At 43.5% G+C, this 14,223-nt stretch overlaps 1 protein-coding gene across 2 annotated transcripts in view; it reads left to right on the forward strand.

Annotated features, from left to right (window-relative positions):
- The window catches only part of ascc3 (activating signal cointegrator 1 complex subunit 3), a 619,273-nt gene that overhangs the window by 32,017 nt on the left and 573,033 nt on the right, over positions 1-14,223 (forward strand). For both annotated transcript variants that reach the window (XM_041188004.1, XM_041188005.1), the window contains exon 4: positions 530-1,113. In XM_041188004.1, the coding sequence (XP_041043938.1) occupies positions 530-1,113 (584 nt within the window). The remainder of the gene's footprint in view (positions 1-529; positions 1,114-14,223) is intronic.

Consider the following 14,223-nt stretch of genomic DNA (forward strand, 5'->3'; position numbering starts at 1 on the left):
GCAGATCCTTTCACCCTGAATTGCCTTTTTATGCAGGTTTTAATATTATATATTCAAAAAAATCTTTTTTTAAAACTTGTGCGCACATGGCAGTGACATGGCCAGATTTTTGATCTGCCCAAAGCTTGAAGTTTCGAGGCTGCATTTTTTCTCAATTGATGTGCACTTTCAAGGAACTGAAAATAAAGTTGGCAGATCTTGGAACTCTAGATTGTGTGGGTGATGCTGAAAAATCTACACTACACCATGTAATTTTACAATGGCATTTTTCCTCATTACACACTAGGGATTTACAGTATGTTAGGACCAATTAGCGATTAATGCACTGTACTGCAATATAGACATTTCGGTAATCAGATTTTCAGCTAATTGCATAAAACATAAAACTCTGGTTTTGAAGAAAACTTTTCTAAGTTGGAGTTTGTCATATTTTTAGTTGATTTGTAGTATAATTGTATATAGTGGCTATCTGTCTGTATAGCAGCTGAGATTTCAATGGTTTAAGTAAAAATTTGAATTTTCTTCACAGTTGGCATCGAACATGAACAGGAGACTGTTGAAAGTGCTGCTGTTTTTCTCTTCAAAACTTTTCATGATAAGGACCATGTTGGACATGAAGAAACAAAAGCTGTTAAACAAATGTTTGGGCCATTCCCTTCTTCAGCTGCCACTACTGCCTGTAATGCAGTGCATAGAATTGCCTCGAATTTTAGTGAAGAAGAACTACAGAAATTAGTTTGTGGAAATGAATCTGCAAGCCAACTTTCTCAAGTACACTTTGGTAAAAACATTCACTTCTCATTTGATTCATTTGCTTTGGAACCTTCGCAGGAATTGCCCTTGAACTGGGAGTCAAACAGCCAAAAGGATTTCAGTCTGGATTACAATAAGTATTTAAATAATCATCAAGGAGATTTAAAAAATGGATCAATTGACAGTCCAGATCTGAAATCTTCAAACAAAGTGGATGGTTCATTTTTAAGGCAAGCAGTTGAAAGCTATATTATTGGAACCTTACAAGAGTCATCATATAGACTAACGACAGATGACTTGTGTGGAACATTGTTTGAGATGCTCGCATCCACTAAAAGTGATGATGAACTTCAAAATGAGGTAAGTCAGCCTAGGGGCTGCAGTAGTGTAAGTTGTATAGCTGTTTTTCCCACTTGTAGAGTTGTAGCTTGAAGAATTGAAAGATGTGTTTTAATGAGGGTTTTTTTTATTTATTTACGGGATGTGGCTGTCGCTGGCTAGGCCAGCATTTATTGCCCATCTCTAATTGCTCTTGAGAAGGTGGTGGTGAGCTGCCTTCTTGAACCGCTGCAGTCCCTGTGGTGTAGGTACATCCACTGTGCTGTTAGGGAGGGAGTTCCAAGATTTTGTCCCAGCAACAATGAAGGAACGGTGATATATTTCTAAGTCAGGGTGGTGAGTGGCTTGAAGGGGAACTTCCAGGTGGTGGTGTTCCCATGTGTCTGCTGCCCTTGTCCTTCTAGATGGTAATGGTCGTGGGTTTAGAAAGTGCTGCCTAAGGAGCCTTGGTGAGTTTCTGCACTGCGTCTTGTAGATAGTGCACACTGCTGCCACTGTTCATCGGTGTTGGAGGGAATAAATGTGGAAAGGGTGCTAATCAAGCGGGCTGCTTTGTCTTAAATGATAGTGTAGTTGATGTGGACTTCCAAAACACATTTGATAAAGTGCCACAAAACAGGCTTGTTAGCAAACTCAAAGCCCAAGGAATAAAAGGGAAACTGGCAACATGGGTACAAAGTTGGCCGAGTGATAGATAACAGCAAGTGAGCAATTGTTTTTGGACTGGAGGAAGGTATACAGTGAAGTTTCCTGGGGGTCAATATTAGGATCACTGCTTTTCACGCTCTATATGAATGATCTACATATGGGTATACAGGGCATAATTTCAAAATTTGAAGATGACTCAAAACTGGGTAGCATTGTGAACTGTGAGGAGCATAGTGATAGACTTTAAGAGGGCAAAGACAGGGTGGTGGAATGGGCAGATAAAATGTAATGTAGAGAAGTGTGAAGTGATACATTTTGGTAGGAAGAACAAAAAGAGGAAATACAAAATAAAAGATATGGGGCAGAAATTTTCGCTTGGCGGGCAGGTGTGCGCCTGACCCGCTCGAGCGTGAAATAACATGCGTTAACGTTGGCTGCATGCGCAGTCGCGTGATAGTTTGATTGGGAGCCGGCAATGCACCTACCGACAATTAAAAGGCCTGTTAAGGCCATTAAGTAATCAATTAAATTAAATATTTTGCTGCCCATCCAACCTAACAGTTGTGGCCAGGCGAAAAGGCCAGGCAGTCTTTACATTGTTTTGGAAACTTCATCCATGAGCGAGATGAGATTTCCAAAAGCAAATAAAATAAAAACTTTAATTTTTCATTATTAACATGTCCCTGTTCATATGACAGAGTCACATGAGGGGACATGTTTGATTACATTTTTATTTTCTTTCTTTTTTTTTATATCTCTTTATCTCCCTGAGGCAGCTGTGTGCCTCAGGAAGATTATGAAGCGCTTACTTGCGCGCATGCGTGAAGTTCAAGCTTGGCCCGCTCGCCCTCCTTCCACCCCCCCAACCCGGCACAGGCAACGCTCAGTGCTGCTGCACGCGTTTTACGCTGGGCGGGCCTTTATTGGCCCACCAGCGTAAAATCACGGTCCGGTGTTTATTGCAGGTGTTATTCGGCTTCCCGACCACCTCCGCAGAGCACCCCTGCCAAGCATAAAATTCTACCCATGATCCCAAAAGGTGTGCAGGAGCCGAAGGATCTAGGGATTTATTTACACAAATTGTTAGAAGGTGGCAGGGCAGGTTGAGAAAGTGGTCAATAAGACATATGGGTTCTGGGGCTTTACAAATAAAAGCATGATGTACAAAAGCAAGGAAGTCATGGTGAACCTATATAAAACATTGGTTCAGTCTCATCTGGAGTATTGTATCCGATTTTGGACACCACAGTTAGGAAGAATGTGAAGGCTTTCGAGCGGGTGTAGAAAAGATGTGCAAGAGTAATTCCATGAATGAGAGACTCAGTTCCGTGATTAGGTTGGAGAAGCTGGGGCTGCTCTCCTCAGTGAAGGTTAAGAGCAGATTTGATAGAGGTGTTGAAAATCCTGCGAGGCCTAAACAAAGAAGATAGGGAGAAACTATTTCCATTGGCAGAAGGGTCAAGGCCAAAGTACAGATATAAGGTGATTGGCAAAAGAACTAAAGGTGACACAAGGAAAAGCTTGATTACATAATGAATGGTTATGATCTGGAATGCACTGTCCAAGTGTGTGGTGGAGGAAGGTTCAATCATGGCTTTCAAAAGAGAATTGGATTATTACCTGAAGAGAAAAAAAAATTGCAGCAGTTTGGGGAAAGAGCAGGTGAGTGGGACTACTTGAGTTAGTCTAGCAGAGAGCCGGTGTGAACGTACAGGGTTAGATGACCTCCTTCTTTGCTGTAATCATTCTATGATTTTATATTTTAAGTTTCTAAGAAAGGAACATGTTTTCCTGTTTAAAAAAGGTTCTAGTAAGTGTCTTAATGAACGTTTACATCTGAAAACATATAGAGCTGTATGAAATATGTCTCTATAATAGTCTCCAAAAACAACTGCAGTTAAACTGCAGTAATGGAAATTAGAGTTTTCTTTAAAAAGATACTATGGGGAACACTGGTTTAGGATACTATGGGAAGAATTTTCTCCCCATCGTGCTGGCTAGGCGGGAGCGGGCGTGGGTGGGTGATCGGCTGCGCACCGCCATTTTACATGGGCAGGCCAATTAAGGCCCACCCAGCGTGACGTGCACCTGGAAGCGTTGAGCACTCCTTGTACGGGCGGGGAGAGGAGAGAGAGTTGGGGCCTGCGCTCTTCTGTGCAGAAATCTCCCTGAGGCATGGAGCTGCTTCATGGAGGTCACTTTGATTTTGAAAAATTGAAATAAGGAAAAAAAAATTCAGACATTTCCCCTCGTGACAGCATCACATGAGCTGGGACATGTCAATGAATTTTAATTAAAATTTTTATTAAACCCTTCATGAAACCTCATCCCGCCTGTGGATGAGATTCCATGAAAAATGCGAAGGCTGCCTGGGCCCTTCGCCTGCCTGCCAACCTTAAGGTTGGACGGGCAGCCCTGAGAATCAGTTTAACTAGTTAATTAATGGCCTTAATAGGCCTTTGACAGTTCGGCGGGTGCACAGCCAACTCCACTGAGGGTCAGCATGATGCGCATTGATGTTGGGATGCATGCCCGACGTTGCCCCGTGTCATTTTATGCATCGGCGAGAAGATTCAGGCATACATTTCCATACCTTGGGTGGAATTTTACAGTCTCAGCTGGTGAGTTTGAAGGCAGGAGGGGCTTGTAAAATGCATTGCGTGGCCTGCCCACCATCTACCTGCCCGCCTATGTCCTGGCTCCCATTTTACGGGAGATGATAGAGACATCTGGTGCCCTTGGGCCTATTGAGACCCATTGGCCACCAATGTGCCTATTTCTGCCCTGGCTGCTAATTTATCTGCGGCAAGGGAGGCCCATGCCAAGCCTGTAGCCTCGCAGTTTTTACTGGCTGAGCTGGTGGTGGGCAAAGGGTGTGGTGGAGTGTATCTCCTTTGGGGTTCTGTTGGGCCCATCAGAGAAACAGTGTCCAAAGGCCATACCTGCCCCCCAATCCCCCCAACCACCCCCAACCAAAGTCTTTAACCCATCTTTAAACAGTCCTCTGAAGTTGCCTAACAAGGCATTCATTTGTATCATATCACAAAGAATAAGAACCTGGAGTAGTTCAAAAAGAAGACAAGCTACCACCTTTTCAAAGCAATTCAGGGTGTGTAATAAATGCTGGCTTTGCCAACGACACCAAATACAGATAATGAATTTAAAAAGAATAGACATTTATACAACTGTGATATTTACCTACCTGTAGTTGTAAGGTTTTCTTTTTACAAACTTCTTTCCAAATGATTTCAGCAAACGGTTTCCCAGTCCAAGATTTTGGCAAGCCTAGTTACAGCAGCGTAATCTGAGTCCAGTAATGCATACAGTACTCTAATTGAGATCTAATTAAAGTGTTATATCAGCTTATGGTTACCTCCGAGGGCAGAGATAGTTTTACACTGAGGACAGAGATAGATATATATATTTATATATATATATATATATATATATATATATAGATATATGATGGTGTTGGTGTAAATGTTACAAAATTTTCACAAAGAAAATATCCCTGGGGAGATGGTGGTGTAGTTGTAATGTCACTGGACTTGTAACCCGGAGACTCAGCCTAATGCGCTGGGACAGGGGTTCAAATCCCACCACGCCAGTTGGTGGAATTTAAATTTGATCAATAAAAAAAATCTGGAATATAAAGCTAGCTTCAGTAATGGTGCCCATAAAACAGCACTGATTGTTGTAAAGACCCATCTGATTTACTAATGTCCTTTAGGGAAGGAAATCTGCCATCCTTACCTGGCCTGACCTATCTGTGACTTCAAATCCACAGTAATATGATTGACTCTTAACTGCCCTCTAAAATGTTCAGTTCAAGGGCAATTAGGGATGGGCAACAAATGTTGGCCTTGCCAATGACACCTACATCCTGTGAAAGAATAAAAAAAAAGTTACAAGGTAATTTTAAATTCTGCCATATCAAACTGTTGAGGCTTCAATCTCTTAACTTATCACTGTTGTTTGAGGCCGGGGTGATGATGAGTGGTTCTTGAACAATATTGCAACTAGTGTTACAGTTTTTGATATACATAGAAACATAGCAAATAGGAGCACAAGTAAGTCATTCAGTCCTTCAGGCCTGCTCCACCATTCAATGTGATTATGGCTGATCCTCTATCTCGACTCCATACTCCTGCACTCTCCCCATCCCTCTTCACACCTTTAGAATCCAGAAATCTGTCTATTTCCTTCTTAAATATATTCAGTGACTTGGCCTTCTCAGACTTCTGTGGTTGAGAATTCCACCGGTTCACTACCCTCTAAGTGAAGAGGTTTCTCCTCATCTCAGTCCTAAATGGCCTACCCCGTATCCTGAGACTGTGACCCCTTGTTCCAGACCCCACCCCAGCCAGAGGAGATATCCCCCCTGCATCCAGTCTTTCCATCACTGTCAGAATTTTATACGTTTCAATGAGTTCTCCTCTCTTTCTTCTAAACTCCAGTGAATACAGGTCTAGTCAACCTAATCTCTCCTCATACGATAATCCTGCCATTCCAGGAACCAGCCTAGTGAACCTTTGCTGCACTCCTTCAATAGCGTATCTCCTTTTTTAGGTAAGGAGACTAAAACTGCGCACACTATTCCAGATGTGGTCTCACCGAAGCCCTGTATAGCTGCAGTAAAACATCCTTGCTCCTGTATTCAAGTCCTCTCACAATGAAGGCCAACATACCATTTGCCTTCTTAACTGCTTGCTTTCAGTGATTGGTGTACAAGAACATCCAGGTCTCTTTGTACATCAATATTTCCCAATCTATTATCATTTAAATAATATTCTACCACTCTGTTTTTCCTACTAAAGTGGATAACTTCATACTTATCTACGTTATACTGCATCTGCCATATATTTGTCCCACTCACTCAACCTGTCCAAAGCTTGCCTTAAAATCGCCTTGAAGCCTCTTAACACCCTCCTCATCGCTCATCCTCCCACCAAGTTTCATGCTGTCAGCAAACTTGGAAATATTATATTTGGTTCCCTCATCCAGATCAGTGATATATATTGTGAATAGCTGGGGCCCAAGCACTGATCCCTGTCGTACCCCACCAGTCACCGCCTGCCACTCCGAAAAGGACCCATTTATTTCTACTCTCTGTTTCCTGCCTGCTAACCAATTCTCATCCATGCCAATGTTTTACTCCCAATCCCATGTGCTTTAATTTTACATACTAACCTCTTATGTGGGACTTTATCAAAAGCTTTCTGAAATTCCAAATACACCACATCCACTGGTTCTCCCTTATCTATTCTGCTAGTTTTGTCCTCAAAGAACACCAGTAGGTTTGTCAAATGTGATTTCCCTTTCATAAGCCCACGTTGACTTTATCTAATTCTGTTGATATTTTCTAAGTGTCCTGTTATTACTTTCTTTATATGAACTCTAGCATTTTCTCTACCACTGAGGTTGGGCTGTAATTCGCTATTTTCTCCTTCCCTCTTTTTTTAAATAGTGGTTACATTTGCCACCCTTCAATCTGCCGGAACTGTTCCAGAATCGACAGAATTTTGGAAGATGACAACCAACACATCCACTATTTCCATAGCCACCTCCTTTTGTACCCTAGGATGTAAATTATTGGGCCCTGGGGACTTATTGGCTTTCAGTCCCATTATTTTCTCCAGCATTATTGTTTTAGTAATACTAACTTCTTTCAGTTCTTCCCTCTCACTAGACTCTTGTTTCCTTAGTATTTCTGGGAAGTTATTTGTGCTTTCCTCCATGAAGACAGAACTAAAGTAGTTGTTTAATTGCTCTGCAATTTCCTTGTTTTTTTATTATAAATTCACCTGTTTCAGACTATGAGGCACCTACGTTTGTCTTCACCAATTTTTTTCTTTTTACATACTTATAAAAGCTTTTGCAGTCTGCTTTTTAGTTCCTTGCAAGTTTACTCTGATACTCGATTTTTCCTCTCTTGATTAATCTCTTTGTCTTCCTTTGCCGGATTCTAAACTGCTCCCAATCCTCAGGCTTGCTACTTTTTCTAGCAACTTTATATGACTCCTCTTTGGATCTAATACAATTCTTCATTTCTTTTGTTAGCCGTGGTTGGGCCACTTTTCCTGTTGTGGCTTTTGTGCCAGGAAGGAATGTATAACTGTTGCAATGTATACATTCGTTCCTTAAGTATTAGTCATTCTCTATACACTGTCGTGCCTTTTAATGAAGTTCTCCGATATGTCTTGGCCAACTTAGGCCTCACATCTTCGTAGTTCCCTTTGTTAAGATTTAGTACCCTAATTTCAGATCACACTACTTCACTTTCCATCCTAATGAAGAATTCTATCATATTATGGTCACTGTTTCCTAAAGGACCCCGCACAACAAGATTATTAGTTAACTCCTTCACATTGCACAATACCAAATCTGTTTCCTTAGTTGGTTCCTCGACATTCTGGTCTTAAAAAAAAAAAATTGTACATACTCCAGGAATTCATTCACCACAGTATTAATGCTAATTTGGTTTGCCCAGTCTATATGTAGATTAAAGTCACCCAATGATTACTGTAGTAGCCTCATTACATGCATCTCTAATTTCCTGTTTACTACCATCCCCCACCTTATCACTACTGTTTGGATGCCTATAGACAACCCCCACTAATGTTTTCTGCCCCTTGTTGCTCCTTAGCTACATCCAGACTGGTTCTGCATCGAGATTTTGTGAGCCAGTATCCTCTCTCTCTATCGCACTGATTTCATCCTTAAATAACAATGCCACACCACCACCTTTTCCTTTTTGCCAGTCCGTCCTAAATATTGAATACCCTTGGATATTCAGTTCCCAGCCTTGGTCAGCCTTCAGCCATGCCCCTGTAATCGCAACCATATCGTACCTGTTTATATCTATTTCCTCTTTTAATTTGTCTACCTGATTGTGAATGCTCTGTTCATTCAGATACAGTGCCTTTAGACTTGTCTTTTTAACATTTTTACATTTTTTTTGTAGAGTGGCCCTGTTTGCTATGAGCTCTTGTTTCCTCTGCTTTCCACTTTTGCTTTCTACTTTTCTGTCTTTCATTCCTATCTTTGTTTCCCTCTCTTTTGTCTCCTCACTCAGGTTCCCATTGCCCTGCCAATCTAGTTTAGACCCACCCCCACAGTACTGATGAATACCCCTGCGAGGATATTGGTCCCAGTCCTGCTGGGGTGCAACCCGTCCAGCTTGTACAGGTCCCACTTGCCCCAGAATCAATCCCAATGCTGTAGGAATTTAAATCCCTCCCTCCTACACCATCTCTCCAGCCATGCATTCATCTGGTCTATTTTCCTATTCCTGATCTCGCTAGCATGTAGCACTGGGAATAACCTTGAGATCATTACCCTTGAAGTCCTGCTTTTTAATTTATTTCTTAGTTTCCTATTCTGCTTTCAGGACCTCATCCCTCTTTTTACCAATGTCGTTGGAACCAATATGGACCACAACCTCTGGCTGTTCACCCTCTTCCTTCATAATGTCCTGCAGCCGCTCAGTGATATCCTTGACCCTGGCACCAGGGAGGCAACATACCACCCTGGTGTCACATCTGCGGCCGCAGAAGTGTCTGTCTGTTCCCGTTATGATAGAATCCTCTATCACTATTGTTCTCCCACTCTTTTGTCCCCCCTCTGTGCAACTGAGCCATTCTTAGTGCCTCAGACTTGGCCTTTGCTGCATTCCCCTGAGAAACCATTTACCCCAGCTGTATCCAAAACAAAAACTCTGTTGGAGAGGGAGATGGATCCAGGGGACTCCTGCACTGCCTGCCTAGTAATTTTACTCTGTCTGGCAGTCACCCATTCCCTTTCTGCCTGTGCACCACCTCACTGTGTGTGCTATCCATGAAGATCTCATCCTTGTGGATGCTCCACAATGACTCCAGGTGCAGATCCAGCTCCAAAATAAGGACCATGAGTAGCTGCAGCTGGAGACACTTCTTGCACACATATTCACCCTGGACACTTGCAGTGCCCCTGACTTCCCACATCACACAGGAGGAGCATTCCAAGCTACCCTGCCATGACTTACCCTTAAATTATTCCCTTTACTTTTACTTCCTCTAGTTTAGAGAATATTAAGGACAGAAGAAATACTTACCAGGTCCTACTTACCAAGGCTGCAGCCCTTCTTACCGAGGAAAGGTAGAAAATGAAAGGATAGCCTTATTCCCTCTTCAGTGAACTCCCTCTCTCATCAAACTCCAACTGAAACTCTCTAATGCAGCCCAAAGCAGTATTCCAATGTAGACTTAGACTGTTCATTAAACTGAGGGGGGTATAATTTTGTTTTCTGTTCTTTTTTCCAATAAAACAGTGTTGGATAGATATTGGACTATGATGATTTGAGTTAGGTGTTTTGGGATTGATAGTTAATATGAACAAGTAGAGTGATGATGAAATACAGTGAAGTCCTGATGCTTGCGCCTTCCTGGTTTATGTTTTCACTTACCTGCGCTTTGTACCCTGTACATCATTTCGTCCATCGCGTGAGCAATGTTTGGTTATCCGTGGCTCCTTTATGTTGAGGCACCCTCTCTTTCTGCATCATGAACAGGCAGTTCCCATGTTGACCAGAAGGCTGCCAATATTTCAGGGCTGGAGGGCCTCCTTTTGGCCTTCCAGCCCTAGGGAAGCTTTCTTGCCATCCTTAATTGGCTGGTGAACCCCTCCCTGCCATTAATTGGCATGGCCCTTTGAAAATCTGGGGTGGGCATGTGAGGAACACAGTGTCCGGGATGGGACCTTGAACTGAACTGACGGGTAGCTTCCCGACCCAGAATTGAAAATCCCGGCCATACTCTCAGTGTGGTGGTTGGCTGCATTAACATTGGCCACATTAACAAGAGGCTGCGAGTGGTAAAAGACTCTGAAGCAGCCCCTCAGTCAGGAAGGGAGTGGATTCACGGCTGGTACATTGAGCCGGCAGACAGGAGAAACTAGGGTAGTAGGGCAAAGGTGGAGATAGTGGGTCGGAGTACTTTTTTATATATGTCCAGGCAAAACACCTAATTGTCATTTGTGCTGACAGCACTATAATGAAATAATACTGAAATACTTTGGATACTCTGCTTTCCCTCCATCCAAAAATATTCACTAAAAGATATTTCATCAAAACTAATGCCCATTTTCAATTTGAAATCTTCACTAATGTGTTGCTCAGAGGCTCTCCCACCTGTTGTCTGCAGGTACTGCATCACAATACTGCCCAAACCAATGCTGCCCTCGCATGGCTGGAACCTACTTAATTGAGCCCTATTCAAAAGCATGTTCGCGATTTCACCGTTTGCGAGATTTCGCAGGAGCGTAACCCCTGTGAACGGCGAGACTTTACTATATTCCTATGAGATGTGATTATTCCTGTATCCTGCAGTTATGATCAGATCTTCATTTTGGTTTTTCTCTTTTCAAGCATTTTTCTTTTGAGCTACCAGCCAATCCATGGTATGAATAAATGTCTTAAAGATCTTGCAGAGAAATTGAATAAGCAAAGGGGAGGCGATGGTGCAGCGGTATTGTCTCTGGACTAGTGATCCAGAGACCAAGGGTAATGCTCCATGTTCGAATCCCGCCACAGCAGATGGTGGAATTTGAATTCAATAAAAATCTGAAGCCATTGTCAGTTGTTGTAAAAACCCATCTGGTTCACTGATGGCCTTTAGGGAAGGAAATCTGTCGTCCTTACCTGGTTTGGCCTACGTGTGACTCCAGACCCACAGTAAAGTGGTTGAATCTTAACTGCCCTCTGAATGGCCCAGCAAGCCACTCAATTGTAACCAACTGCTACAAAGTCACAAAGGAATGAAACCGACGGACCACCCTGCATTGACCTAGGCACCAGAAATGACAATAGTAACCTCAGCCCTGTCGACCCTGCAAAGCCCTTCTTACTAACCTCTGGGGGCCTAGCGAGAGCATAGACTAGTCAAGCAACAGCCCAACATAGTCATCCTCACGGAATCATACCTTACAAATGATATCCCAGGCAGCACCATCGCCATCCCTGGGTATGTCCTGACCCACTGGCAGGACAGACCCAGCAGAGGTGTCGGCACAGTGGTATACAGTCGGGAGGGAGATGGGAGTCCTCAATATTGACTCCGGACCCCATGATGTCTCATGGCATCAGGGCAAACATGGGCAAGCCAACCTCCTGCTGCTTACCATGTACTGCCCTCCCTCAGCTGATGAATCAGTGCACCTCCATGTTGAATACCACTTGGAGGAAGCACTGAAGGTGGCAAGGGCACAGAACTTCAATGCCCACCACCAAGAATGGCGGCTGACAGAGCTGGCTGAGTCCTAAAGGACATAGCTGATAGACTGGGTCTACCTTGGTCTGATTCTGCCGTAATTTACTAAAATCCACTCTCCCCCAATCCAAAATATTTTTTTTCGACTTGTCTATTTCTTTGTCTATAACAAACTTAAACTGTACCATAACAAAAACAGAATTACCTGGAAAAACTTAGCAGGTCTGGCAGCATCGGCGGAGAAGAAAAGAGTTGACGTTTCGAGTCCTCATGACCCTTCAACGGAACTGTACCATGTTGTGGTCGCTATCACTAAAATGCATGGCCACTACCACCTCAGCCACCTGTCTGGTTTCATTCCCCAGAATTAGGTCCAGCACTGCGTCGTCCCTTGTTGGACCCTCTACATATTGATCTAAAAAGTTCTCCTGTACACATTTCAAGAAATCCACTCCATCCAAGCCCTTAACACTATGTCTATCCCAATTAATGTTGGGAAAGTTTAAGAAAGGTTGTAGAGATAAGCCAGGGAACTACAGGCTAGTGAGTCTCACGTCAGTGGTAGGGAAACTATTGGAGAAAGTTCTGGAGGAGAGTATCTATCTCCACTTGGAGAGGCAAGGTTTGATCAGGGATAGTCAGCGTGGCTTTGTCAGAGGGAGGTCATGCCTAACAAATTTGATTGAATTTTTTAAGGAGGTGACCAGGCGTGTAGATGAGGGTAGAGCAGTTGATGTAGTTTATATGGATTTCAGCAAAGCCTTTGACAAGGTCCCACATGGGAGACTTATAAAGAAGGCAAATGCACATGGGATACAGGGTAATTTGATAAGATGAATTCAAAATTGGCTTACTTGTGGGAGACAGAGGTTGATGACAGAAGGATGCTTTAGTGACTGGAAGCCAGTGTCCAGTGGTGTACCACAGGGATCTGTGCTCGGTCCCCTATTATTTGTCATTTATATAAACGACATAGATGACTATGTGTGGGTAGGATTAGTAAGTTTGTGGATGACACAAAGATTGGCTGGATGGTTAACAGTGAGGTTGAGTGTCTTGGGCTACAGGAATATATAGACGGGATGGTCAAATGAGCAGATGGAATTTAACCCTGAAAAGTGTGAGGTGATACACTTTGGAAGGAGTAATTTGTATTCAATGAACAGCATGACACTGGAAAGTTCTGAGGTACAAAGGGACCTTGGCGTGTGTGTCCGTAGATCTCTGAAGGCAGAGGGGCATGTTAGTTGGGTGGTGAAAAAGGCATATGGGACACTTGCCTTTATCATTCGAGGCATAGATTACAAAAGTAGGGAGTTGTATTGAACCTTGGTGAAGCCACAGCTGGAGTACTGTGTGCAGTTCTGGTCGCCACATTATAGGAAGGATGTGATTGCACTGGAGGGGTGCAGAGGAGATTCACTAGTTCGTTGCCTGAGTTGAAACATTTAAGTTATGAAGAGAGATTGAATCGACTTGGGTTGTTTTTGTTGGAGCAGAGAAGACTGAGGGGCAACCTGAACAAGATGTACAAGATTATGAGGGGCATGGACCGGGTGGATAGGGAGCAACTGTTCCCCTTAGTTGAAGAGTCAGTCATGAGGGGACATAAATTCAAGGTGGGGGGCAGGAGGTTTAGGGGGGATGTGAGGAAAAGCTTTTTTACCCAGAGGGTGGTGACGGTCTGGAATGGAATGCACTGCCTGGGAGGGTGGTGGAGACGGATTGCCTCACATCCTTTAAAAAGTACCTGGATGAGCACTTGGCACGTCATAACATTCAAGGCTATGGGCCAAGTGCTGGTAAACGGGATTAGGTAGGTTGGTTAGGTGTTTCTCATGTGTGGGTGCAGACTTGATGGGTCGAAGGGCCTCTTCTGCTCTGTGATTCTGCGGCAGGTGGTGAGGGAATCAACTTGAGGGAAAAACATATTTGACCTCATCCTCACCAACCTACCTCCTGCAGATGCATCTGTCCATGACAGTAGCAGTCGGAGCGACCACCACACAGTCCTTGTGGAGACGAAGTCCTGCCTTCCCATTGAGGATACCCTTCATTGTGTTGTGTGGCACTACGACCATGCTAAATGGGATAGATTTTGAACAGACCTAGCAACTCGACGGGACATCCATGAGGTGCTGTGGGCCATTAGCAGCAGCAGAATTGTACTTGAACACAATCTGTATCTTCGTGGTCCAGCGTATCCCCCACTCTACCATTACCATCAAGCCAGGGGATC

This window comes from Carcharodon carcharias, chromosome 5, assembly GCF_017639515.1.
Source record: "Carcharodon carcharias isolate sCarCar2 chromosome 5, sCarCar2.pri, whole genome shotgun sequence".
NCBI classification, from domain to species: domain Eukaryota; kingdom Metazoa; phylum Chordata; class Chondrichthyes; order Lamniformes; family Lamnidae; genus Carcharodon; species Carcharodon carcharias.